Here is a 26,677-nt window from a genome sequence, read left to right as displayed (position 1 = left end):
TGTCTAAATCCTTAGTCGAGGACAGCCCTAGTACCTATGATGAATATTACAGGCCTCTCTCATCTTTTTAAGTGGGAAAACTTGCACAATTGATGACTGACTGAATACTTTTTTGCCCCACTCTATATTGTAATAATAAATATCAAGTACAATGATATGCATGTTGTCTCTTCACAGAACTGCCGTTCACAGACTACTTGTTTGAGATTGAGATGGAATCATTAAGTACCGCTGTGATCGATGAGATGAGGAGATATCTGCAGAACGTCACCTTTCCACTTAAGTTAGATGAGCTGGTTGAAGTTTTAGATGTGGACATCACTACAGGTGAAGAACATCACATGACCTTCATGACCTTCTGAACACAAACACAGCAGTCCTGATCTGCTAAAAATGAACTTACATTTATGTTTCATCCTTTCTTAGTGTGCAATTTCAACGACAGTGGATACAAGTGCACATGTGAGGATCAGTATTTCTGGCCGTGTGAAAAGTGCAGAGAATATGAGAGCTGTGACCACATCATTAACAACACATGCAGATGCATCAATGATATTCCAAGTGATAGACAGTTCTGTCAACCAGTCAATGACATAACAAGTAAAGTAGTTTTATACATTTCTGTTTGTAATCACACAAAAGACCTCAGTTATTGTTACAGATTATTTCTAATCTATTCTCATCCTTTTCCTGGAAGATGACACAGCATGTGTGCAAACACCAACAGGTACTTAAAACTTCTAGCTTAAATCCCGAAATCCAGAAAACTGCAGCATTTTCATGCGTATGAGTGAAGAGTGAACATTCCTAACTCTTTTTTTCTTCCTCTACACTCACTTCAGTTCTGGCTGAATATGTAACTGAAATTCAGATAGATGCAGAGAATTCTGCCATCATGAATCAGCTGATGGGCTATTTTATGGCTTTCAGTTTGCCCTACAAAATCAGTGACAGGACTAACATTACAGAAATCAACATAACTACCGGTATGAGCTCTGTCTTTGCTTTGACTTGTACTTTACATATCATATATACTGCTATAAGTTAATGATGAACTTGTGGTTTCTGCTTTCCAGTGTGTTCATTGAACCAAACGCAGTATCAGTGTAAATGTGAGGGTCTGTTTGTTTGGCCAAATGACACGTGTCACTCATACGACGCCTGTGATGTCATCACTGATGGTTCATGTACATGTATCAATGCCCTTCCAGTCAATGGACAGCTCTGTCAGTTAAAAGAAGGTGAGCTTTTACATTTATAAATCTGAAAACAACAGCATTCTTCTATAAATTCTTTATATTTTACATTTGATTTGTAGCACCCCAGTGCCCAATTCAACTAAATATCATATACAGTCACTTCACACTTTTAATTTAAACACAATTTAAATCTTAATCTTAATTGGTTATCTTTTCTTAATATCTGAAATGGGTTATATTTTGGTTATCTTTTCTTAATTTCTAACAACAGTATTCACAGAATAGTTGTTTGAATAATATCCCAACCAGGGGAGTGCTCTAGACTCTGAATGTTTGCCCGAAACCAGAGTATCCCCCCGTGATAGAGATAGAACTAGACTGCATTGTATTATGGATTGTGTTGATAAGAGTTTATTAGATCAAAGTGAGGAGATGGGGTGGTGGAGAGATGCTAAAAACTGTCAACAAAAGGAGTTAAATCAGCTGTATATATACACCTATTATCATTGATTAAACTGATTAGCTTAATGTGCTCCACTTGTGTTTAATTAGGTTTAATTATCTGAACGTGCTCCTCTAAAAACGTGTTAATAAAAAATCCCTAATTTTTTTCCCCTTATTTTTCCCACCCTAGAATCATAATATAATCTTAAATTAAATATTTGTAATGGATATAATATTTTTTATATTGGTATTCAAATCATCCAGATCAAATTTTGTCCTGTATCACATAAAAACTGATTCAGAATATCCGTAATTGGACACTGGTGTATAAATAATTATCTAAATCAGTATTTGCTGATCTCTATTGCAGACTAACTTAGTAACTTTCATTAAAAATGAAAAAAATTGAAATTTTTGCATTAAAAATACAGCAACATGACTTAACAACATTCCAGAAGGCGGGAGTGGAATCAAGATAAACCAGTTTTTAACATTGAGGGTACATAGTTTCACTTTTGTTCTTTTTGTTCTGCTCAATTTGCTTATGTTTTTTTTTTTTTTGCAGCACAACCTACGAACTATGAGATTGACATTGACGTAAGTTTCTTTGACTTGTTCCTGGTGAACTACTTACGAAATCTAATCATGAACGTGAGCCTGCCGTTAACTCTGAGCAACAGCATAAATATCACAGATATCGACATGACCACTGGTGAGAGCAGAATGTTTCATCATGTCACATACTAAGATGAGTTCAGTATTAGGAGAAATTGACAGTCTGAGCACAGATGAATAAATCCTATTCTGTTACAGTGTGTGGGTTAAATGGAACAGAATATGAGTGCAAGTGTGAGGAGTATCATGTCTGGCCCAATGACACCTGCAGGGCCTATCATGAGTGTGATGCCATTGTGGGAGGCACTTGTGGATGTATTCAAGCTCTCCCTTCAGAGGGTCCGCTTTGCCAGAGAGGTAAGATCTCACATTAAATCACAAATGTACTGATTGTAATTTTGGTAACATGATCAGTATGACTTTACCCTTTGAAACTTGACACGTATGTTGGTTTAGAAAATTGTGGCCACTTTTATCAGAGAGGTTAGACATTATTGAAACCAAGCAAGCAAGCAAATAAATAAACAAATAAAAAGAACCACTATTGAATTTTAGTTCATGCTTAAATATCTGATTCACTGTGTTTGCTATTTTCATTATAACAACAACTTTTTCCATACATTTAATCTCAGGATCATTAATTTTTGTCATTTTTATTCTGTTTTTAGATTAGATACAAAAATAATTTATACAAAAGAAAAAACAAAACAATACAATTATAACTTTTTAACTCTATATTCACATTTTTGTTTATTATTAATTTCTATATATGTAGCTCCATATCAGTGGTCTTGAGAAGGCAAAATCCTCAAAGTTTTTTTTAATACATCGATCAAATTCATGTCCCAGTTAACTTAAAGGGTTAGTTCACTAAAAAATGAAAATTCTGTCATTAATTACTTTACCTCATGTCATCTGACACCTGTAAGATGTCTGTAACCCGTTCGTTCATCTTCGGAACACAAATTAAGATGTTTTTGTTGAAATCAGATGACTCAGAAAGGCATCCATTGGCAGCAATGTCATTTCCTCTCTCAAGACCCATAACAGGCACTAAAGACGTAGTCCATCTCACTCCAGTTGTTCTACAATAATTGTATGCAGTAAAAATAATAGTTTTTGTGTGAAAAATAAATAAATAAGAATAACGACTTTATTCAACAAATTAATGTCTCCTCGATCTGGGCCTCTGAAGCACCGCGACGCACCACTGAATGCATACTGTAGCACCATTTTGAGCATTATGCCAAGACCTAAAGCACAATCAATGTAGAATTCAACAACTTAGAAACAGCACATCTTCCTCTGCTTGTAAGCAAAGTTCCTCTCTTCCGCCGGCTCTACGTCATATTTTCGCGTGTGGCATGGTGCTTCGTGAGTTCACGCCTGAGGCCCACTATCGTTATTTGGTTGTTATATAATCTTGATTTGCACTTAGTGTAGATAGCAAGTATCTTTAAGAAAATATGATAGAGTGATAGAGGCTATTTACACCAACTGTAAATAGCAACTAGATTCTATTTACACTTACAAGCTATTTACACCAAGTGAAAATAACACATTTTATTAACAATAGAGGATATTTACACTAAGTGCAAATAGCTGTAGAAGCTATTTACTATGTGAAAATAGTGATATATTCTATTTACACCGTCAAAAAACAGCCGTTCTTTGGAATATGTGTAAATAGTAATTATAATTTATTTCGACAGATACATACTATTTGCACCTCAGTATTGTTGTACATAAACAGGGTCCAATAATAACACAGTGTAATTTTAATTTTTATTATTAAAAGGATGCCGCCCACCACTAACCCTACCCAATAAATGTTTTATTATTATTTTTAAATATTTAGTTTGCCACTTTTTCACATGAAAATGTTCTTAATTTTATATATGTGATGAGAAAAGAGAGAAGAGCAAGCTCTGCAAATTGTGGATTCTAACCCGTGTTGATCGCGTCAAAACAATACATTAGCCGCTTACGCTTTACTGATTGCTTAACTGAAGATGTTATATCACAAGCAGTTTTTTTTAATTGATGTTTGGCCCAACCATGCATTGTTAGGTGGAACTAGTGTGAATAGTACTTGCCAACAAGGCACGCTATTTGAACTTGGTGTGAATAGACACTTCGTAAAAGTCAATGGGGTCAGAGGAGGCAAGAGTTTTTTTTTGTAATATGAATTATAAACCTGAAAAAATTTGAGCACTACACAAAGTGTGATTAAAAAGGGATGGCAATAATTTACAATTCTCATAAACTTATATTTTATTCACAATGGAATATAGATATCATATCAAATGTTGAAAGTAAGACTTTTTGAAATGGCCATTTCTCATGAGAGCTACACATTCCAAAAAAGTTTGGACAGGTAGCAATAAGAGGCCGGAAAAGTTAAATGTACATAGAAGGAACAGCTGGAGGACCAATGTGCAATTTATTAGGTCAATTGGCAACATGATTGGGTATAAAAAGAGCCTCTCAGAGAGTCAAGATGGGCAGAGGATCACCAATTCCCAAAATGCTGCTGCGAAAAATTGTGGATCAATATCAGAAAGGAGTTTCTCAGAAAAAAATTGCAAAGAGTTTGAAGTTATCATCATCTACAGTACATAATATCACCCACAGATTCAGAGAATCTGGAACAAACTCTGTGCGTGAGGGTCAAGGCCGGAAAACCGTCCTGGATGCACGTGATTTTCGGGCCCTTAGACGGCACTGCATCATATACAGGAGTGCTACTGTTATGGAAATCACAACATGGGCTCAGGAATACTTTTAGAAAACATTGTTGGTGAACACACATTTCCTGCTGCTGGCTAAAACTCTATAGGTCAAAAAAGAAGCCATATCTAAACATGATCCAGAATAGCAGGCATTTTCTCTGGACCAAAACTCATTTAAAATTGACTGTGGCAAAGTGGAAAACTGTTCTGTGGTCAGATGAATTCAAATTTGAAGTTCTTTTTGGAAAACTGGAAAAACGCCATGCCAACCAGACTAAAGAAGACACGGACAACCTAAGTTGTTATCAGCGCTCAGTTCTGAAGCCTGCATCTCTGATGGTATGGGGTTGAATGAGTGCGTGTGGCATGGGGAGCTTACACATCTGGAAAGGCACCATCAATGGTGAAAGCTATATTCAAGTTCAAGAACAACATATGCTTCCATCCAGACATTGTCTCTTTCAGGGAAGACCTTGCATTTTCCAACTTGGCAATGCCAGACCACATACTGCATCAATTACAACGTCATGGCTGCATAGAAAAATGATCCGGGCACTGAAATGGCCAGCCTGCAGTCCAGACCTTTCAACCATAGAAAACATTTGGCGCATCATAAAGAGAACAAAGAAGACAGTTGAGCAACTAGAAGCCTGTATTAGACAAGAATGGGACAACATTCCTATTCCTAAACTTGCGCAACTTGTCTCCCCAGTCCCCAGACGCTTGCGGACTATTATAAAAAGAAGCGGTGATACCACACAGTGGAAAACATGGCCTTTTCCCAACTTTTTTAAAAAACTTTAAATTATACATTTTCTCAGTTTAAACATTTGATATGTCATATATGTTGTATTCTGAATAAAATATGGAAACGTGAAACTTCCACATCATTGCGTTCTGTTTTTATTCACAATATGTAGTGTCCCAACTTTTTTGGAATCTGGAATTTTTTGTATCCAGTTTTTTGATTGGCTGACTTGCACCATGCAAAAGTGTGTGTGTGTGTGTGTGTGTGTGTGTGGGGGGGGGGGGGGGGGGGGCGTGTGTGTATGTGTGTGTGATATTTTAACCTAATTCTCTGATAAATGTCAGGTAAAGTGGATATTTTCATTCCATAAAATCTTGAACAGAATGATGTTAGTCCATTGAACAGAATCAAACTCAGATGTTATCAGTTATTCAGATGTTCCCTTAAAAACTCAAGCAGTGTAACAAAATTACAAATGAGATGGCAAAAAGCCAACAGACAAAGAAAACAGCAAAAAAAAACTTAAAAGGTTAAAAAGTCAAAATGACTCCACCTGGTGGACAAAATCTCAACTGTCAAAAAAGTTTGACAGACACTTTAACCAAAGATTGCTTTAACTGGAAGTTGCATGTAAGATTTGGATTTTAGTCAGTATAGGCTAGAGATGAGCAATTAAGTAAGAAAATGTGATATTGCCTAACTAATGTGAATAATCATACTGTTGGTGTTTTGCAAATCTTTAATTTGAGCATTTATGCATTACCATCGCCCTCATTTTCAGACATCAATGAATGTAAAGATGCAGTGTCAGTTTGTGGTCAATACTCCGATTGTGTTAACACCATTGGGAGTCACATTTGTTCATGCTGGAGTGGATTTAATACCTCCAATAAAGACAGTCCTGTGAGCCGCAACAACTCATGTCAGGGTGAGTATTATCAACTGATTTTATTTTCTGTTTTTATCTCATTAAATTGAGTGTACGGAGCTGCTATGTGTTTACAAATTGTGTGACTACTAGTGTGAGCTATACCTATATTATTTTTAATTTGTTTGTTTTCATAGATATAAATGAATGTCTGGTCAGTCCATCTGTATGTGGTCCAAATTCCAACTGCACAAATAAAATAGGAAGTTACAATTGCTCATGTTTGGATGGATTCACTGCAACAAACTCAAATCTCACCATCAGCCTCAATAACACATGTACAGGTAAATCATGTAATTTATTGTGCATGTCATTTTTGAAAATAAATACATTTATGTTGATCTTCATATTAGCATGAAAATTCTTAATAGCAGCAATAATTATTATTTTTATTTTTTTACTTTTTTTTAAATAAAGATGTGAATGAATGTCTGAAGACATCAGAGTTCTGTGGTCTAAACTCTCGTTGCACCAACTCAATTGGGAGTTACAACTGTTCCTGCTTGAGTGGGTTTACTGTACCAAATAGAAATCAACCAGTCAGCACCAGCAACCCATGCAATGGTAAGCCATTTTTTTTTAACTTTGATTGATTTGATATCTGTTTTCTCCAAAATGGAGGAGAGTTCAGTTAAACCTGTCTGTCTCGTGGCAAATCTTGGTCTCAGAGAACAGATTCCAGTCATAACTGAATTCTGACAAAAGGTTTTGCAGGGCATCAGTTATAATTTCTGGATTTTTCCTCTCTTTTTTTAAACAGTGACTCTCCCTTTGACTGAATATCTGATTGAAATTCAGATCAGTAGTGTGGATAGTAACATCACTGATCATCTGAGGAACCTTCTGATGTCTTTTAATCTGCCCTTCATGATCAGTGACAGCACTAACGTTACAGAAATCAACATAACTACTGGTATGAACTCTGGCTCTGCTATCTAATATTAAATATCAAAGAATGAACGTTATAGATCATGAATGTTGCCGTAAATTGTTTGATATTTGGACTGTTCTTCTGCATTTCAGTGTGTTCAATGAACCAAACGCAGTATCAGTGTAAATGTGAGGGTCTGTTTGTTTGGCCAAATGACACGTGTCACTCATACGACGCCTGTGATGACATCACAAATGGTTCATGTACATGTATCAATGCCCTTCCAGTCGATGGACAGCTCTGTCAAAGTGAGATACTGCCATCATTCTATGACAGCATCAGTTTTTCTCCTTAAATAATTTGATCAAATTTTTGTTTGTTTGTCTTTTTGCTTTGATTTTACTCCGTTTTGCTTCTGAAATTGACAGACTGATTATGTCCTTGTTATTATTTTATTATTTTCTTGCAAATAACTGTAACACACAAATTGTCTATTATATGGAGTTTTGCCATAAAAAAAATATAAACATCACAGTACACAACAGCTCAACCTGCTTCTGTTTGTTCTTGCAGTACTTCCTTCTAACTACATGATTGACATTGATGTGAGATTCTTTGACTTGTTCTTGGTTAACTACTTACGGAATATCATCAGAAATATCAGCCTGCCCTTGACTCTGAGCAACAGCATAAATATCACAGATATCGACATGACCACTGGTGAGAGCAGAATGTTTCATCATGTCACATACTAAGATGAGTTCAGTATTAGGAGAAATTGACAGTCTGAGCACAGATGAATAAATCCTATTCTATTACAGTGTGTGGGTTAAATGGAACAGAATATGAGTGCAAGTGTGAGGAGTATCATGTTTGGCCCAATGACACCTGCAGGGCCTATCATGAGTGTGATGCCATTGTGGGAGGCACTTGTGGATGTATTCAAGCTCTCCCTTCAGAGGGTCCGCTTTGCCAGAGAGGTAAGAAATCACATTAAATCACAAATGTACTGATTGTAATTTTGGTAACATGATCAGTATGACAATTGACACTATCGGTGGTTTAGAAAATTTTAACATTTAATAATAATGATTTACATTTAAATAGCCCTTTCTGGGAACTCAAAGCATTTTACATATACAGAGGGGAATCTCCTCAACCACCAATGTACAGAATCCACCTTGATGATCCGATGGCCAGCCATATTGCACCACAATGCCTACCACAGAACAGCTTTATGCAATAGCTTCTCACTTTTTTTTCCTTCCAGACCTCAATGAATGTAAAGATGCAGTGTCAGTTTGTGGTCAATACTCAGATTGTATTAACACCATTGGGAGTCACATGTGTTCATGCTGGAGTGGATTTAATACCTCCAATAAAGACAGTCCTGTGAGCCGCAACAACTCATGTCAGGGTGAGTATTATCAACTGATTTTATTTGCTTTTTTATCTCATAAAACTGAGTGTACAGAGCTGCTATGCTTTTACAATTTCTGTGAATTATAATGTGAGCTATACCTATATTATTTTTCATTTGTTTTTGTCATAGATATAGATGAATGCCAGTTCAGTCCATCTGTATGTGGCCCAGATTCCAACTGCACAAATGAAATAGGAAGTTACAATTGCTCATGTTTGGATGGATTCACTGCAACAAACTCAAATCTCACCATCAGCATCAATAACACATGTAGAGGTAAATCATGGAATTTAGTGTGCATGCAATTTTTGAAACAGCATATTTTTTCTTCTACCATGATTTTTTTTTCACATATTTTTTATCAAAGTTTATTGTTCAGTACCTCTGAAAAGTAACTTTTATAGGCACACATAATTTACAATTAATATTTCTACCTGGGTCATGCATACTTTTGTTATTTATCTTTTAATTTTAAAGTTTGGCAGCCATACCAAAAAAATATTATACATTTTGTTAAACTTCATATTAGCATGAAAGGTCCCAACTGCAAAATTTAATTTGGTAAACTTGTTTTAATAAAGATGTGAATGAATGTCTGAAGACATCAGAGTTCTGTGGTCTAAACTCTCGTTGCACCAACTCATTTGGGAGTTACAACTGTTCCTGCTTGAGTGGGTTTACTGTAACAAATAGAAATCAACCAGTCAGCACCAGCAACCCATGCAATGGTGAGCATGAAAATATACTTACTTCATGCAGTATTTGTTTAATATTGTAAGTTTATTTTTGCAGAAATATAAATTCAATCTATTATAATGTTTTAGTGTGTGTTCCTGTTACTTCTATTTTCAGCCGTTATAAAACCTTCTTAAATGCATACTTGAGTTATTTCAAAACTGCTGCATGAAATCCTGTTGGCTTGAAAAATCATTGTTTCCTTTTGTGAGCTTTGATTGTCGTATTTGTAGTTAAAAGTCATGGTCATCATTTCTGGATGTTTCTTTTTCTACAGTGACTCTACCTTTGACAGAATATCTGATTGAAATTCAGATCAATAGTGTGGATAGTAACATCACTGATCATCTGAGGAACCTTCTGATGTCTTTTAATCTGCCCTACATGATCAGTGACAGCACTAACGTTACAGAAATCAACATAACTACTGGTATGAAATCTGGCTCTGCTTTCTAATATTAAATAGCTAAGTTTAAATCATGAATATTGCTGTAAATTGTTTGATATTTGGACTGTTCTTCTGCATTTCAGTGTGTTCATTGAACCAAACGCAGTATCAGTGTAAATGTGAGGGTCTGTTTGTTTGGCCAAATGACACGTGTCACTCATACGACGCCTGTGATGACATCACAAATGGTTCATGTACATGTATCAATGCCCTTCCAGTCGATGGACAGCTCTGTCAAAGTGAGACACTGCCATCATTCTACAACAACATCAGTTGTTTAATTAATTTAATTAATTTGATCCATGTTTGTTTGTTTGTTTGTGCTTAGATTTTTACTGTGTTTTGCTACTGGAATTGACAGACTGCTTATGTCCTTGTTCTTTATTATTTTATTATTTTCTTGCAAATAACTGTGGAACACAAATTGTCTATTATATGGAGTTTTGCCATAAAAATATTAACATCACAGTACACAACAGCTCAACCTGCTTCTGTTTGTTCTTGCAGTACTTCCTTCTAACTACATGATTGACATTGACGTGAGATTCTTTGACTTGTTCTTGGTGAACTACTTACGGAATATCATCAGAAATATCAGCCTGCCCTTGACTCTGAGCAACAGCATAAATATCACAGATATCGACATGACCACTGGTGAGAGCAGAATCTTTCATCATGTCACATACCAAGATGAGTTCAGTATTAGGAGAAATTGACAGTTTGAGCATATATTAATAAATCCTATTCTATTACAGTGTGTGGGTTAAATGGAACAGAATATGAGTGCAAGTGTGAGGAGAATCATGTTTGGCCCAATGACACCTGCAGGGCCTATCATGAGTGTGATGCCATTGTGGGAGGCACTTGTGGATGTATTCAAGCTCTCCCTTCAGAGGGTCCGCTTTGCCAGAGAGGTAAGAAATCACATTAAAGGGGTCACGAATTGAGAAATCAACTTTCCCATTAGCTTTTGATATATAAAGGTCATTGTAATATAAGGATATCCTGTAAGTTTCAGAGCTGAAAACTCCCTTGTTAGTCAAATAAAAGCTTTTATAGACACCAAGCCAAGAAAATGATCAATCTCAGAATATGCCACACCTTGATATTATCGTGTGGCGAAACACCGCCTCTACAGGATAATAAGCACGTCTAATAATAAGCCCCGCGCACCAACTCATGGAGCTGTTTGGATCGCACTAGCCAGCAGCAATAAACATGCCGAAGAAGATAGCAAAATATTGCGCTTTTCTTAGTTGTGGAAGAACACAGTCAGTCTCGATGAATAAGCTTCCTTTGGATCCTAATATTAGGAATGTGTGGTTGACTTTATTTTTAATGAAGTTACAGCTCAAGTGGGGAAAACATTGTACGTGAGTTCGCTTCACTTCACATGCGGAATCGTTTGTAAACAAGACACAAGTCGACACTGGATTTGCAGACATATTGAGATTAAAACATAATGCTGTTCCTTCTATATTGGATGAAACAGAAATGGGTCAACACACTTATGTGAGTAAAAACATTTTTTTTTAAATGTGATAGTATTGCATTGGAATTAGACTCGGATATGTAAGGCCGTTAGCAGGCGTGTGAATCTTAAATAGTGAAATAACATTCCTTTCTTGATCTGAGCTGTTCACTCTCTTGACGTGATATTTAAAGGGCAAGTGCACGGTTCGCGCTTATATCCACCTATCGGGCGGGCCAAGTAATAAAAAAATATATTCCAATCAATCGCAGGTGGATGAGAAATAAATAATTGTGTTTGTTTGATAAAGACGTTTACGAGCACTGTGATCAAGATAATCATTCCGGTTGCCCCTTTCAGAACAATCCCTCCCTCTTGTGAACTGACAGGGGAGCTTAAGCTAATTAAATATGCAAATCGTATCCATTCCTAGCCATGGGCATTTACTTCCAAGTCTTCAGTGCGGCACGCCCATCAAAACCCAGTGTGCAAGAGACAGCCTCAAAACCAGTGTAGAAAATAGCCTATTACTTATTCATTATGATGTTTTTAAATGTAAAAACCACATGAACATCATTTGTTGACCTCAGACAACAGTATAAAAGAATTTTAAAAAGCCACACCTTTAAATCACAAATGTACGGATTGCAATTTTGGTAACATGATCAGTATGATTTTACTCTGTGACAATTGACACTTTTGGTGGTTTAGAAAATGTGTACATTTAATAATAATAATTTGTTACATTTATATAGCCCTTTCTGGGAACTCAAATAACTTTGCATATAGAAAGGGGAATCTACTCAACCAGCACCAATGTACAGCATCCACCTGGATGATGTGACAGCAGCCATATTGCACCAGAATGCCCACAACACAACAGCTTATTAGTGAAGAGGAGACAGAGTGATGAAGATTAGGATGATTTATGCAATAGCTTCTCACTTTTTCCCCCCCAGACATCAATGAATGTAAAGATGCAGTGTCAGTTTGTGGTCAATACTCAGATTGTATTAACACCATTGGGAGTCACATTTGTTCATGCTGGAGTGGATTTAATACCTCCAATAAAGACAGTCCTGTGAGCCGCAACAACTCATGTCAGGGTGAGTATTATCAACTGATTTTATTTTCTGTTTTTATCTCATTAAATTGAGTGTACGGAGCTGCTATGTGTTTACCATTTTTGTGAATACTAGTGTGAGCTATACCTATATTATTTTTCTTTTCTTTTTTATAGATATAAATGAATGTCTGGTCAGTCCATCTGTATGTGGTCCGGATTCCAACTGCACAAATGAAATAGGAAGTTACAATTGCTCATGTTTGGATGGATTCACTGCAACAAACTCAAATCTCACCATCAGCATCAATAACACATGTAGAGGTAAATCATGGAATTTAGTGTGCATTTTTGAAAATAACAACATTTTTCTTCTGCCATTACATTTTTTCAAATCCTGTTTAACAGTTTTATTTTATACTATCTTTAAAAAGTAACTTTTATAGATCAACAATGTTGACAATTAATATGCATTCTCTAATTTTAAAGTTTGGCACCCAAATACATTTATGTTGATCTTCATATTAGCATGAAAATTCCTAATAGCAGCAATACATTTTTTTTTCACTTTACTCTTAATAAAGATGTGAATGAATGTCTGAAGACATCAGAGTTCTGTGGTCTAAACTCTCGTTGCACCAACTCATTTGGGAGTTACAGCTGTTCCTGCTTGAGTGGGTTTACTGTAACAAATAGAAATCAACCAGTCAGCACCAGTAACCCATGCAATGGTAAGCCATTTTTTTAAAACTTTGATTGATTTGATATCTGTTTTCTCCAAAACGGAGGACAGTTCAGTTAAACCTGTCTGTCTCGTGGCAAATCTTGGTCTTAGAGAACAGATTCCAGTCATAACTGAATTCTGACAAAAGGTTTTGCAGGGCATCAGTCATAATTTACCCCTTTCTTTTTCTACAGTGACTCTACCTTTGACTGAATATCTGATTGAAATTCAGATCAGTAGTGTGGATAGTAACATCACTGATCATCTGAGGACCCTTCTGATGTCTTTTAATCTGCCCTACATGATCAGTGACAGCACTAACATTACAGAAATCAACATAACTACTGGTATGAACTCTGCTTTGTAATGTTAAATAGATAAGAATAATCTTTATACATCATGAATTTTGCTGTAAATTGTTTGATATTTGGACTGTTCTTCTGCATTTCAGTATGTTCAATGAACCAAACGCAGTATCAGTGTAAATGTGAGGGTCTGTTTGTTTGGCCAAATGACACGTGTCACTCATACGACGCCTGTGATGACATCACAAATGGTTCATGTACATGTATCAATGCCCTTCCAGTCGATGGACAGCTCTGTCAAAGTGAGATACTGCCATCATTCTATGACAGCATCAGTTTTCTCCCTTTGATTCATTTATTCTGTTTTTCCTGCTTTAATTGTACTGCATTTTGCTATTGGGATTAACATACTGATTATGTACTTTTTTTTTTTTTTTTGCAAATAAATGTGTTAAACATTTTTAACAACACATGTCATGTTCTTTTAAATTTAAAGCTTAAAGCTGCAGTCCATAACTTTCAGTAATCTAGCAGTTAATAAACATAACTGCATGCCTCTTGAGGAAGAACATTGTAGTCAGAGCTACTTCTCTCTTAAGTGATACGACTCAAGCAGGTACTGGGCTACTCTGCAGCACTGCTGACCTAAACTGAACCAGTCTGAAATATATATTAATAAATCCAAATTTAAAAACTTATTATAGTTGTACTTTAGTGATTCGAGATAAGACAAAAGCACGGATTTGGAAAATGTGTACATTTTCAGCACAAAAAAAGTTATGGACTGCAGATTTAAACTACAAAGAATGTTATAAAAAACCTGATGTATTTTGTTATTTTAAGAATTTAATTAATTTTACTAATCATTCTGCTCAACCTGCTTCTGTTTGTTCTTTCAGTATTACCATCTAACTACATGATTGACATTGATGTGAGATTCTTTGACTTGTTCTTGGTGAACTACTTACGGAATATCATCAGAAATATCAGCCTGCCCTTGACTCTGAGCAACAGCATAAATATCACAGATATCGACATGACCACTGGTGAGAGCAGAATGTTTCATCATGTCACATACTAAGATGAGTTCAGTATTAGGAGAAATTGACAGTTTGAGCACAGATGAATAAATCCTATTCTATTACAGTGTGTGGGTTAAATGGAACAGAATATGAGTGCAAGTGTGAGGAGTATCATGTTTGGCCCAGTGACACCTGCAGGGCCTATCATGAGTGTGATGCCATTGTGGGAGGCACTTGTGGATGTATTCAAGCTCTCCCTTCAGAGGGTCCGCTTTGCCAGAGAGGTAAGAAATCACATTAAATCACAAATGTACTGATTGTAATTGTGGTAACTCAACCAGTATGTGTTTAGTCAGCGACATTTGACACGTATGGTGATTTAGAAAATGTTAATATTTATGCAATAGCTTCTCACTCTTTTTTCCCCAGACATCAATGAATGTAAAGATGCAGTGTCAGTTTGTGGTCAATACTCAGATTGTATTAACACCATTGGGAGTCACATTTGTTCATGCTGGAGTGGATTTAATACCTCCAATAAAGACAGTCCTGTGAGCCGCAACAACTCATGTCAGGGTGAGTATTAGTGACTGATTTTATTTTCTATTTTTATTTCATTAAAGGTGCACTATGTAGTATTTTTGCAGTAAATGTCCAAAAACCATTAGGCCAGTGTTATATATTTTGTTCAGTTGAGTACCTACAATATCCCAAATGTTTCCATCTATTTGTAAATTGTGAGAAAATTGCTATTTTAACTAAGGACCGGGACGTTTAAGCATCGCGTCTGAGGAAGTCGCCTGTCAAACGCGTCATATCTGCACTACCCTCGATTTTGGGTTTTATTTAACAGAAGCGCTTTACTCTAAGCAGTGAACAAGTGAACGCACGGAGTAACATCATAACATCATTTTCAACACACTTAAATGTATCTAATATGATAAACAGAACTGCATTACCTCATTACCTCATATAATCATAACCGGAAGAGCGGAAATAGTGTAGGCGCCCAGCGAATGGGTCCCGTCCCGTCATAATAAAAGTCCGGTGTTCGCGAGGCGGGTATTTGTATAACAATCACTCCAGCGGCCGTGCTCAGCTCCACAACACTCGGTCCTGCTCTGCTTCACACTACAGTAACGTAATAATCGCATGCATGAACATGATTTCTGCCCGAGTCCTATTTTCCACCGGCTGTGATGTGAAGACCACATGTCCCAAGATACTGCGCTCAATCTTTGCGCCATCAAACTACGCCTTTGTTTTGAATAGGCGACCTCTAGTGGATGGAAAGTTGCATAGTGCACCTTTAAGTTAAGAGTACAGAGCTGCTGTATCTTTACCATTTGTGTGAACACTGCTGTGAGTTTTAGCTGTTCCTGTCTGAGGTGTAACATCATCAAACAAATGATTCATGAGTTCACACTAGCATATATATATATATATGCTGTTGAATATATATGTTATATGTAATATATATGTTGAAGAGGACACCCCCCCCCCATGTAAAGCGCTTTGAGTGCCTAGAAAAGCGCTATATAAATGTAACTAATTATTATTATTAATTATTATTATACCTCGTATTATTGATTGGCTGAGTGCTCTCCACTTGTGTCAATTATCTGAACATGCTCCCCCCAAACCTTGTTAATAAAACATAATTTCATGTTTCTTTTGTCCCATCGTGGAATTATAATGTGAATATGTTTGTTTAAATACCCCAAAAGTTTGCATGTTTTTTTTTTTTTTTTTTTTTTTTTGTGCCTAATTTAATACTTTAAAAATAATAGTTTTGTTGTTTTTTATTTATTGCTGTTTTTCCCCCATAGATATAGATGAATGTCGGTTCAGTCCATCTGTATGTGGTCCAGATTCCAACTGCACAAATGAAATAGGAAGTTACAATTGCTCATGTTTGGATGGATTCACTGCAACAAACTCAAATCTCACCATCAGCATCAATAACACATGTAGAGGTAAATCCTATAATTACATTAGTAAATCGTTGAATTTTGGAAAATAATCTAATATATTTTTATTTTTTTACATTTAATTTTTGTTATAAAATCATTTTTAACACTGTTGGTTAATTAACAGTTGAACAGCAATTCATTTTTTGCTTTGTTTTTTTCTAACTGTTTCATACAAAACTTTATTAATCCCCTATTTATAAAGTTACCAAAACATTAAAATAATACATTTGAATTACAGTGATGTTGATATTTCAGTGTTCCTATTAGTAACAATGCCTTTTTTATCTGTTTTGTAATATAGATGTGAATGAATGTCTGAAGACATCAGAGTTCTGTGGTCTAAACTCTCGTTGCACCAACTCATTTGGGAGTTACAACTGTTCCTGCTTGAGTGGGTTTACTGTAACAAATAGAAATCAACCAGTCAGCACCAGTAACCCATGCAATGGTGAGCATGAAAATATACTTACTTCATGCAGTATTTGTTTAATATTGTAAGTTTATTTTTGCAGAAATATAAATTCAATCTATTATAATGTTTTGGTGAGTGTTCCTGTTACTTCTATTTTTAGAACGTTATAAAACATTCTTAAATGCACACTTGAGTTATTTCAAAACTGCTGCATGAAATCCTGTTGCCTTGACAAATAATTATGTTTCCTTTTGCTAACGTTATCATATTAGTAGCTAAAAGTCAGACTCATCATTTCTGGATGTTTCTTTTTCTACAGTGACTCTACCTTTGACTGAATATCTGATTGAAATTCAGATCAGTAGTGTGGATAGTAACATCACTGATCATCTGAGGAACCTTCTGATGTCTTTTAATCTGCCCTTCATGATCAGTGACAGCACTAACGTTACAGAAATCAACATAACTACTGGTATGAACTGGCCCTGCTTCATAATGTTAAATATCAAAGAATGAACTTGATACATCATGAATTTGACTGTAATTTGTTTGATATTTGGACTGTTCTTCTGCATTTCAGTGTGTTCAATGAACCAAACGCAGTATCAGTGTAAATGTGAGGGTCTGTTTGTTTGGCCAAATGACACGTGTCACTCATACGACGCCTGTGATGACATCACAAATGGTTCATGTACATGTATCAATGCCCTTCCAGTCGATGGACAGCTCTGTCAAAGTGAGACACTGACATCATTCTATGACAGCATCAGTTTTTTCTCCTTAATTAATTTGATCCATGTTTGTTTGTTTGTGTTTTTGCTTTGATTTTACTGCGGTTTGCTTGTGAAATTGACAGACTGATTATGTCCTTGTTTTTATTATTTTATTATTTTCTTGCAAATAACTGTGGAACACAAATTGTCTATTATATGGAGTTTTGCCATAAAAAATATTAACATCACAGTACACAACAGCTCAACCTGCTTCTGTTTGTTCTTGCAGTATTACCATCTAACTACATGATTGACATTGATGTGAGATTCTTTGACTTGTTCTTGGTGAACTACTTACGGAATATCATCAGAAATATCAGCCTGCCCTTGACTCTGAGCAACAGCATAAATATCACAGATATCGACATGACCACTGGTGAGAGCAGAATGTTTCATCATGTCACATATTAAGATGAGTTCAGTATTAGGAGAAATTGACAGTTTGAGCACAGATGAATAAATCCTATTCTGTTACAGTGTGTGGGTTAAATGGAACAGAATATGAGTGCAAGTGTGAGGAGTATCATGTCTGGCCCAATGACACCTGCAGGGCCTATCATGAGTGTGATGCCATTGTGGGAGGCACTTGTGGATGTATTCAAGCTCTCCCTTCAGAGGGTCCGCTTTGTCAGAGAGGTAAGAAATCACATGAAATCACAAATGTACTGATTGTAATTGTAGTAACTTAACCAGTATATGTTTAGTCAGCGACATTTGACGGGTATGGTGGTTTATAAAATGTTAATATTTAGGCTTGAGACACACTGCAAGCGAGGTGTGAGCGTGGCGTTTCTGCTGCGTGTCAGCCGCGGGGCGGCTGCCTGGCATTTTCTGTCATTGCACACCAGAAGCGTGTCTGACGCGGCGCTGCTGCTGCTATTAATGTACAGGGAAGCCCTATACTTCATGTTAAAGATAAATATATTGCATAGTGATACAGCAAAGATAACGTCGGCAGTAGCCTATTGGCCATATATATGGTATTGATGGCAAAATAGGCTACAGAATATTTTGTTCTGTATTGACAGGTTTAATATTTCAAAATCGGTAATTATGTTGTTTTTTTATTATTACAATTAGGCCTATATCTGCATTTATGTTAACCTACAGACTTTCAAACATGAAAATGTCATTTATTTATATGTATTCGTGTCAAAATGGCATATAAACATGCTATTTTGCCTAGAAACGCTTCCAACACGCTCGCGTGTCGCGTGAAAAGTAGGCGTCTCTTCTATTTGAAGCATGCACACGTTTTCCACGCGGCTCGGACCGCGCGTGTGACGCAGGCAGTATGCAAGCTCTAACCGGTTAACATGGGAGCCGAAATAAAAACGGACACGCCACGCAGCCGAGACGCTCACGGCACGCTTGCAGTGTGTTCCCGGCCTTATGCTATAACGTCTCACTCTTTTTTTTTCTTCCAGACATCAATGAATGTAAAGATGCAGTGTCAGTTTGTGGTCAATACTCAGATTGTATTAACACCATTGGGAGTCACATGTGTTCATGCTGGAGTGGATTTAATACCTCCAATAAAGACAGTCCTGTGAGCCGCAACAACTCATGTCAGGGTGAGTATTATCAACTGATTTTATTTTCTATTTTTATCTCATTAGTTGAGAGTACAGAGCGGCTATATCTTTACAATTTGTGTGAACACTGCTGTGAGTTATAAACTAAAAGGTTGGTGGGGGGATGCTAATAAACTGTCAATAAACAGAGGTAAGGCTGCTGAATATACAGGTATTATATATACCTTATACCTATATTGGTGGTGGTTGAAGAGGACACCCCCCCCCCCCCCCCCCTGTAAAGCGCTTTGAGTGCCTAGAAAAGCGCTATATAAATGTAACTAATTATTATTATTAATTATTATTATACCTCATATTATTGATTGGCTGAGTGCTCTCCACTTGTGTCAATTATCTGAACATGCTCCCCCCAAACCTTGTTAATAAAACATAATTTCATGTTTCTTTTGTCTCATTGTGGAATTATATTGTGAATGTGTTTGTTTTAATACCCAAAAAGCTTGCATGTGTTGTTGTTGTTGTTGTTGTTGTTATTGTTTTATTTTTTTGCCTAATTTAATACTTTAAAAATAATAGTTTTGTTGTTTTTTATTTATTGCTGTTTTTTCCCCCATAGATATAAATGAATGTCGGTTCAGTCCATCTGTATGTGGTCCAGATTCCAACTGCACAAATGAAATAGGAAGTTACAATTGCTCATGTTTGGATGGATTCACTGCAACAAACTCAAATCTCACCATCAGCATCAATAACACATGTAGAGGTAAATCCTATAGTTACATTAGTATATAGTCGAATTTTGGAAAATAACCTAATATGTTTTGTGTTTTTTTACATTATATTTTTGTTATAAAATCATTTTTAACACTGTTGGTTAATTAACAGTTGAACAGCAATTTGCTTTTGCTATGCTTTTTCGAACTGTTTCATACAAAACTTTATTAATCCCCTATTTATAAAGTTACCAAAACATAAAAATAATAAATTTGAATTACAGTGATGTTGATATTTCAGTGTTCCTATTAGTAACAATGCCTTTTTTATCTGTTTTGTAATATAGATGTGAATGAATGTCTGAAGACATCAGAGTTCTGTGGTCTAAACTCTCGTTGCACCAACTCATTTGGGAGTTACAACTGTTCCTGCTTGAGTGGGTTTACTGTAACAAATAGAAATCAACCAGTCAGCACCAGTAACCCATGCAATGGTGAGCATGAAAATATACTTACTTCATGATGTATTTGTTTAATATTGTAAGTTTATTTTTGCAGAAATATACAGAACTCCTGAACGGCCATGGATAATATATATTTTTCTGTCTTATGTCGTGATCACGAGTTAATTTTCTTGTGATCTCAAGATAACAAAAAGTTGTTTTCTCGTGATCACAAGTTTCTAAATTACACAACTGCGCCAACAGGTGGCAGTATAGAACCAATTAACTGATGGGGTGCGGTATAGCCTATCCATCTTACTGTGTTGTACTGGTCCAGATTAAATGCGTTGAAAACCTTTCATGATCTCTATAATTTGTGCAGTACTGTGTGCATTAAGCAATTAATTTAATGAAATGGTCTAATGTGATCAGTTTGCTATAGCTATAGCGTTCGGTATGATACTAAACTTACTGTTTAACTCATTTTGATGTCACTGTATTCTGTTTGCACCTTTTTGTTCATTAAGATGCCGTTTTAATCAGCAGCCTAAATAACCGTTAGTTTCCCACATTGTGTCACTCAATATATCACCTAAATGTGACGTATAGCCTATGTAAAGATGTGTATAGCAGCCTAATTTAATTCAGTGATACTGTGTAATTAAAACGATTGTATTTTGTACATTGTAGCAAAACACAACTCAAACAGCATCCCGAGATTGTATATTAACTGGATTAAACGTTTGTTTGTTTTTAGAAATGGAGTAGGCTACTGCACCTCTTTTTAATGGAATAAAGGCTAAAAGGAACATACATGATACCTCTCACAACCTATCCTACATGATACTATAATAACAAACAAATTACATAATGTATTTCTAACGAATGAGGAAAATAAAATAGGTTGAATCGAAACAGTGATTTTTAGAATAGAACAAAATAATCTGCCATCCTTCTGAAGGCACTCCCCCTGCTCTTTTGATTATTTAAACATGTTTATGTGAAGCAAAGATTTCGCTGAAAGATCCAGCGCACGGTTTTATTATCCATTGATCAGATGCGCGTGAAAGTTGTTCGTTACTACTGCAACAGTAGACTGAGGGTGTTGTGCAGTATTTCAGAATGAAACTCGTGATCACGAGAAAAAACTACTTTTGTTATCTCGAGATCATTAGAAAATTAACTTGTGATCACGACATAACAACACAGAAAAAATATATATTATCCATGGCTGTTCAGGGCTTCCGTAGAAATTCAATCAATCAATCAATTCAATCTATTATATGTTTTGGTGTGTGTTCATGTTACTTCTATTTTCAGCCGTTATAAAACCTTCTTAAATGCATACTTGAGTTATCTAAAAAAACTGCTGCATGAAATCCTTTTGACTTGAAAAGTCATTATCTATTTCCATTTGTGAACTTTGATTGTCGTATTTGTAGCTAAAAGTCAGTCATCATTTCTGGATGTCTTTTTCTACAGTGACTCTACCTTTGACTGAATATCTGATTGAAATTCAGATCAATAGTGTGGATAGTAACATCACTGATCATCTGAGGAACCTTCTGATGTCTTTTGATCTGCCTTACATGATCAGTGACAGCACTAACGTTACAGAAATCAACATAACTACTGGTATGAAATCTGGCTTTGCTATCTAATATTAAATAGTTAAGTTTAAACTTTATACATCATGAATATTGCTGTAAATTGTTTGATATTTGGACTGTTCTTCTGCATTTCAGTGTGTTCAATGAACCAAACGCAGTATCAGTGTAAATGTGAGGGTCTGTTTGTTTGGCCAAATGACACGTGTCACTCATACGACGCCTGTGATGACATCACAAATGGTTCATGTACATGTATCAATGCCCTTCCAGTCGATGGACAGCTCTGTCAAAGTGAGACACTGCCATCATTCTATGACAGCATCAGTTTTCTCCCTTTGTTTAATAAAGGGGAATAATAATACAGATTTAATAACATTTCCTGCTTTGATTTTACTGCATTTTTTCCCCTGGGATTAGCAGACTGATTATATGCTTGTGTTTGTTTGCAAATAACTCTGTGTAAGACACTTGGTCTATTGTATGGAGTTTTGTCATAAAAATTTGATCACAGTATTTTTTTTACATTACAGGTCCTTCTCAAAAAAAAAAATAGCATATTGTGATAAAGTTCATTATTTTCTATAATGTAATGATAAAAATGAAAATTTCATATATTTTAGATTCATTGCACACCAACTGAAATATTTCAGGTCTTTTATTGTTTTAATACCGATTGGCATACAGCTCATGAAGACCCAAAATCTCAAAAAATTAGCATATTTCATCTGACCAATAAAAGAAAAGTGTTTTTAATACAAAAATAGTCAACCTTCAACAAATTATGTTCAGTTATGCACTCAATACTTGGTCGGGAGTCCTTTTGCAGAAATGACTGCTTCAATGCGGCGTGGCATGGAGGCGATCAGCCTGTGGCACAGCTGAGGTGTTATGGAGGCCCAGGATGCTTCGATAGCGGCCTTAAGCTCATCCAGAGTGTTGGGTCTTGCGTCTCTCAACTTTCTCTTCACAATATCCCACAGATTCTCTATGGGGTTCAGGTCAGGAGAGTTGGCAGGCCAATTGAGCACAGTAATACCATGGTCAGAAAACCATTTACCAGTGGTTTTGGCACTGTGAGCAGGTGCCAGGTCGTGCTGAAAAACAAAATCTTCATTTCCATAAAGCTCTTCAGCAGATGGGAGCATGAAGTGCTCCAAAATCTCCTGATAGCTAGCTGCATTGACCCTGCCCTTGATAAAACACAGTGGAGCAACACCAGCAGCTGACATGGCACCCCAGACCATCACTGACTTTGGGTACTTGACACTGGACTTCAGGCATTTTGGCATTTCCTTCTCCCCAGTCTTCCTCCAGACTCTGGCACCTTGCTTTTCGAATGACATGCAAAATTTGCTTTCATCCAAAAAAAGTACTTTGGACCACTGAGCAACAGTCCAGTGCTGCTTCTCTGTAGCCCAAAAGTGGCTTGACCTGGGGAATGCGGCACCTGTAGCCCATTTCCTGCACACGCCTGTGCACGGTGGCTCTGGATGTTTCTACTCCAGACTCAGTCCACTGCTTCCGCAGGTCCCCCAAGGTCTGGAATTGGTCCTTTTCCACAATCTTCCTCAGGGTCCGGTCACCTCTTCTCGTTGTGCTGTGTTTTTTGCCACAGTTTTTCCTTCCCACAGACTTCCCACTGAGGTGCCTTGATACAGCACTCTGGGAACAGCCTATTCGTTCAGAAATTTCTTTCTGTGTCTTACCCTCTCGCTTGAGGGTGTCAATGATGGCCTTCTGGACAGCAGTCAGGTCGGCAGTCTTACCCATGATTGCGGTTTTGAGTAATGAACCAGGCTGGGAGTTTTTAAAAGCCTCATGAATCTTTTGCAGGTGTTAAGAGTTAATTAAAGCCAAAATCATCAGTATTAAAACAATAAAAGACCTGAAATATTTCAGTTGGTGTGCAATGAATCTAAAATGTATGAAAGTTTAATTTTTATCATTACATTATGGAAAATAATGAACTTTATCACAATATGCTATTTTTTGAGAAGGACCTGTATAAAGCTTAGGGTACAGAGAAGATTTGTAAAACAAGTTTTTTGAAAAAAAAACAAAACAGGTTATTTTAGATTTTTTTATTTGTACTAATTATTCTGCTCAACCTGCTTCTGTTTGTTCTTGCAGTACTTCCTTCTTACTACATGATTGACATTGATGTGAGATTCTTTGACTTGTTACTGGTGAACTACTTACGGAATATCATCAGAAATATCAGCCTGCCCTTGACTCTGAGCAACAGCATAAATATCACAGATATCGACATGACCACTGGTGAGAGCAGAATGTTTCATCATGTCACATACTAAGATGAGTTCAGTATTAGGAGAAACTGACAGTCTGAGCACAGATGAATAAATCCTATTCTGTTACAGTGTGTGGGTTAAATGGAACAGAATATGAGTGCAAGTGTGAGGAGTATCATGTTTGGCCCAATGACACCTGCAGGGCCTATCATGAGTGTGATGCCATTGTGGGAGGCACTTGTGGATGTATTCAAGCTCTCCCTTCAGAGGGTCCGCTTTGTCAGAGAGGTAAGAAATCACATTAAATCACAAATGTACTGATTGCAATTATAGTAACCCAACCAGTATGTGTTTAGTCAGCAACATTTTACACATATGTTGGTTTAGAAAATGTTAATGTTTATGCAATAGCTTCTCACTCTTTTTTCTTCCAGACATCAATGAATGTAAAGATGCAGTGTCAGTTTGTGGTCAATACTCAGATTGTATTAACACCATTGGGAGTCACATGTGTTCATGCTGGAGTGGATTTAATACCTCCAATAAAGACAGTCCTGTGAGCCGCAACAACTCATGTCAGGGTGAGTATTATCAACTGATTTTATTTTCTATTTTTATCTCATTAAGTTAAGAGTACAGAGCGGCTATATCTTTACAGTTTGTGTGAACACTGCTGTGAGTTCTAGCTGTTTGTGTTTGAGATGTAAAATCACCCAACAAATGATTAATTCATCTCCCTAAAATATAATGTGTATGAATGTCTTTAGCTTTTTTGCCCAATTTAAAACTGCTAAATCTATTTTTCTAATTTTCTTGTGAAGACACCATACACTGTAAAAAGCATTTTATGCAGAAATTTAGTTAGCTTTGCATAATATGCATACACTTTTTGTTTATTCTAGTTTTTATATTTTGTCTTGCATTGTAAACTTCCACATCGTTGTAATTACAGTGTTTCCTACTTGGGTCATAATTGTTGACCTTCACATACTGTAAGCATGAGTGAACAAACTTTTTTTCCCCCTGTTTCTTCCTTTTACTAAAGATGTGGATGAATGTGTTGCGAGATTAGATGTCTGTGGTCCAAACACAATCTGCAACAACACTGTTGGGAGTTACAATTGCTCGTGCAAGAGTGGATATAATGTAACAGACCCAAACCTCCCTATAAACAGCAATAACACATGCAAAGGTATGATTGACAGCTCTTAACATTTTTCTACTGTTTGCCCTGTCTGAACTTTTTATTAACCATTCACTTTATTAATGATTTTGTGTTGGTCAAACTCTATCTGCCTTAACATGATATCGAATTTATCATAAATACAAGTTTACTAGTAACAATTGGACATGAACACCCTCTCAAGTTGTATTTGCCACTGGGAAGCACTGGGATAATTATGATACCCAAGTTGCCTAGTTAGGTGTGCCGTAAACTTAAAACATGGCCATGGGGAGAATGATTGTAATCGCAGGAATTATTATTATTATTATTTTTTTTAATAATTTCTCATTTTAATAATATTTTGTCCCTCCCCAATAGATATAGATGAATGTCGGTTCAGTCCATCTGTATGTGGTCCAGATTCCAACTGCACAAATGAAATAGGAAGTTACAATTGCTCATGTTTGGATGGATTCACTGCAACAAACTCAAATCTCACCATCAGCTTCAATAACACATGTAGAGGTACAGTTTATATTCAGATTTATGTTGATGCTATCCTTGAATAATAATCCATATGGTTTTTATTTTACATGTCTTTTCTGTGAATGAAGCATTCCATTGCAAAGATGGTAAATAATATGTTGACCTTCACATATGAATGAGTGACCCAAACTGTTCTTTTCCTCTGAACTTCCTTACTAAAGATGTGAATGAGTGTGTTGAGAGATCAGACGTCTGTGGTCCAAACTCAATCTGCAACAACACTGTTGGGAGTTACAATTGCTCGTGCAAGAGTGGATATAATGTAACAGACCCAAACCTCCCTATAAACAGCAATAACACATGCAAAGGTATGACTGAAAACTGAAGCTCAAAACATTTTGTTACTATTTGTACTACCTGAAACTACCTACCTGTTCACTTTATCAATTATTTATTTTACGTCAATATTTATGAATGTTTTGTAGTTAGTTAGTGTGTGCAGAACTCTTACTGTTGTAATTATACAATTTGTAATTATTATTTTAAATAATTGCTTATTTTAATAATATTGTTTTCCCCCTCTAGATATA

General features: G+C 36.2%; 1 protein-coding gene and 1 long non-coding RNA gene across 2 annotated transcripts in view; both read left to right on the top strand.

Annotated features, from left to right (window-relative positions):
• The window catches only part of adgrf6 (adhesion G protein-coupled receptor F6), a 33,783-nt gene extending 13,570 nt beyond the window's left edge, over positions 1–20,213 (top strand). Inside the window, exons 7-41 of the mRNA XM_067416972.1 lie at positions 178–327; positions 427–600; positions 698–727; positions 843–986; positions 1,077–1,241; positions 2,209–2,355; positions 2,457–2,615; positions 6,520–6,666; positions 6,804–6,950; positions 7,084–7,230; positions 7,427–7,579; positions 7,690–7,845; positions 8,111–8,257; positions 8,359–8,517; positions 8,808–8,954; positions 9,090–9,236; positions 9,542–9,688; positions 9,973–10,125; positions 10,227–10,382; positions 10,651–10,797; positions 10,899–11,057; positions 12,574–12,720; positions 12,855–13,001; positions 13,596–13,748; positions 13,853–14,008; positions 14,606–14,752; positions 14,854–15,012; positions 15,158–15,304; positions 17,003–17,149; positions 17,433–17,585; positions 17,694–17,849; positions 18,116–18,262; positions 18,364–18,522; positions 19,314–19,460; positions 20,038–20,213. Of these exons, the coding sequence (XP_067273073.1) occupies positions 178–327; positions 427–600; positions 698–727; positions 843–986; positions 1,077–1,241; positions 2,209–2,355; positions 2,457–2,615; positions 6,520–6,666; positions 6,804–6,950; positions 7,084–7,230; positions 7,427–7,579; positions 7,690–7,845; positions 8,111–8,257; positions 8,359–8,517; positions 8,808–8,954; positions 9,090–9,236; positions 9,542–9,688; positions 9,973–10,125; positions 10,227–10,382; positions 10,651–10,797; positions 10,899–11,057; positions 12,574–12,720; positions 12,855–13,001; positions 13,596–13,748; positions 13,853–14,008; positions 14,606–14,752; positions 14,854–15,012; positions 15,158–15,304; positions 17,003–17,149; positions 17,433–17,585; positions 17,694–17,849; positions 18,116–18,262; positions 18,364–18,522; positions 19,314–19,460; positions 20,038–20,213 (5,222 nt within the window). The remainder of the gene's footprint in view (positions 1–177; positions 328–426; positions 601–697; positions 728–842; positions 987–1,076; positions 1,242–2,208; positions 2,356–2,456; positions 2,616–6,519; positions 6,667–6,803; positions 6,951–7,083; positions 7,231–7,426; positions 7,580–7,689; positions 7,846–8,110; positions 8,258–8,358; positions 8,518–8,807; positions 8,955–9,089; positions 9,237–9,541; positions 9,689–9,972; positions 10,126–10,226; positions 10,383–10,650; positions 10,798–10,898; positions 11,058–12,573; positions 12,721–12,854; positions 13,002–13,595; positions 13,749–13,852; positions 14,009–14,605; positions 14,753–14,853; positions 15,013–15,157; positions 15,305–17,002; positions 17,150–17,432; positions 17,586–17,693; positions 17,850–18,115; positions 18,263–18,363; positions 18,523–19,313; positions 19,461–20,037) is intronic.
• A 269-nt stretch (positions 20,214–20,482) lies between these two features.
• On the top strand, positions 20,483–24,361 carry LOC137041483 (uncharacterized). Its single transcript, XR_010898107.1, has 4 exons — positions 20,483–20,628; positions 22,060–22,212; positions 22,323–22,478; positions 24,318–24,361. It is a non-coding gene; the product is annotated as an uncharacterized lncRNA (long non-coding RNA).
• The last annotated feature ends 2,316 nt before the right edge of the window (positions 24,362–26,677 follow it).

Source organism: Pseudorasbora parva, chromosome 15, assembly GCF_024679245.1.
Source record: "Pseudorasbora parva isolate DD20220531a chromosome 15, ASM2467924v1, whole genome shotgun sequence".
Lineage (NCBI taxonomy): Eukaryota > Metazoa > Chordata > Actinopteri > Cypriniformes > Gobionidae > Pseudorasbora > Pseudorasbora parva.
This window is presented reverse-complemented; position numbering and strand designations above follow the sequence as displayed.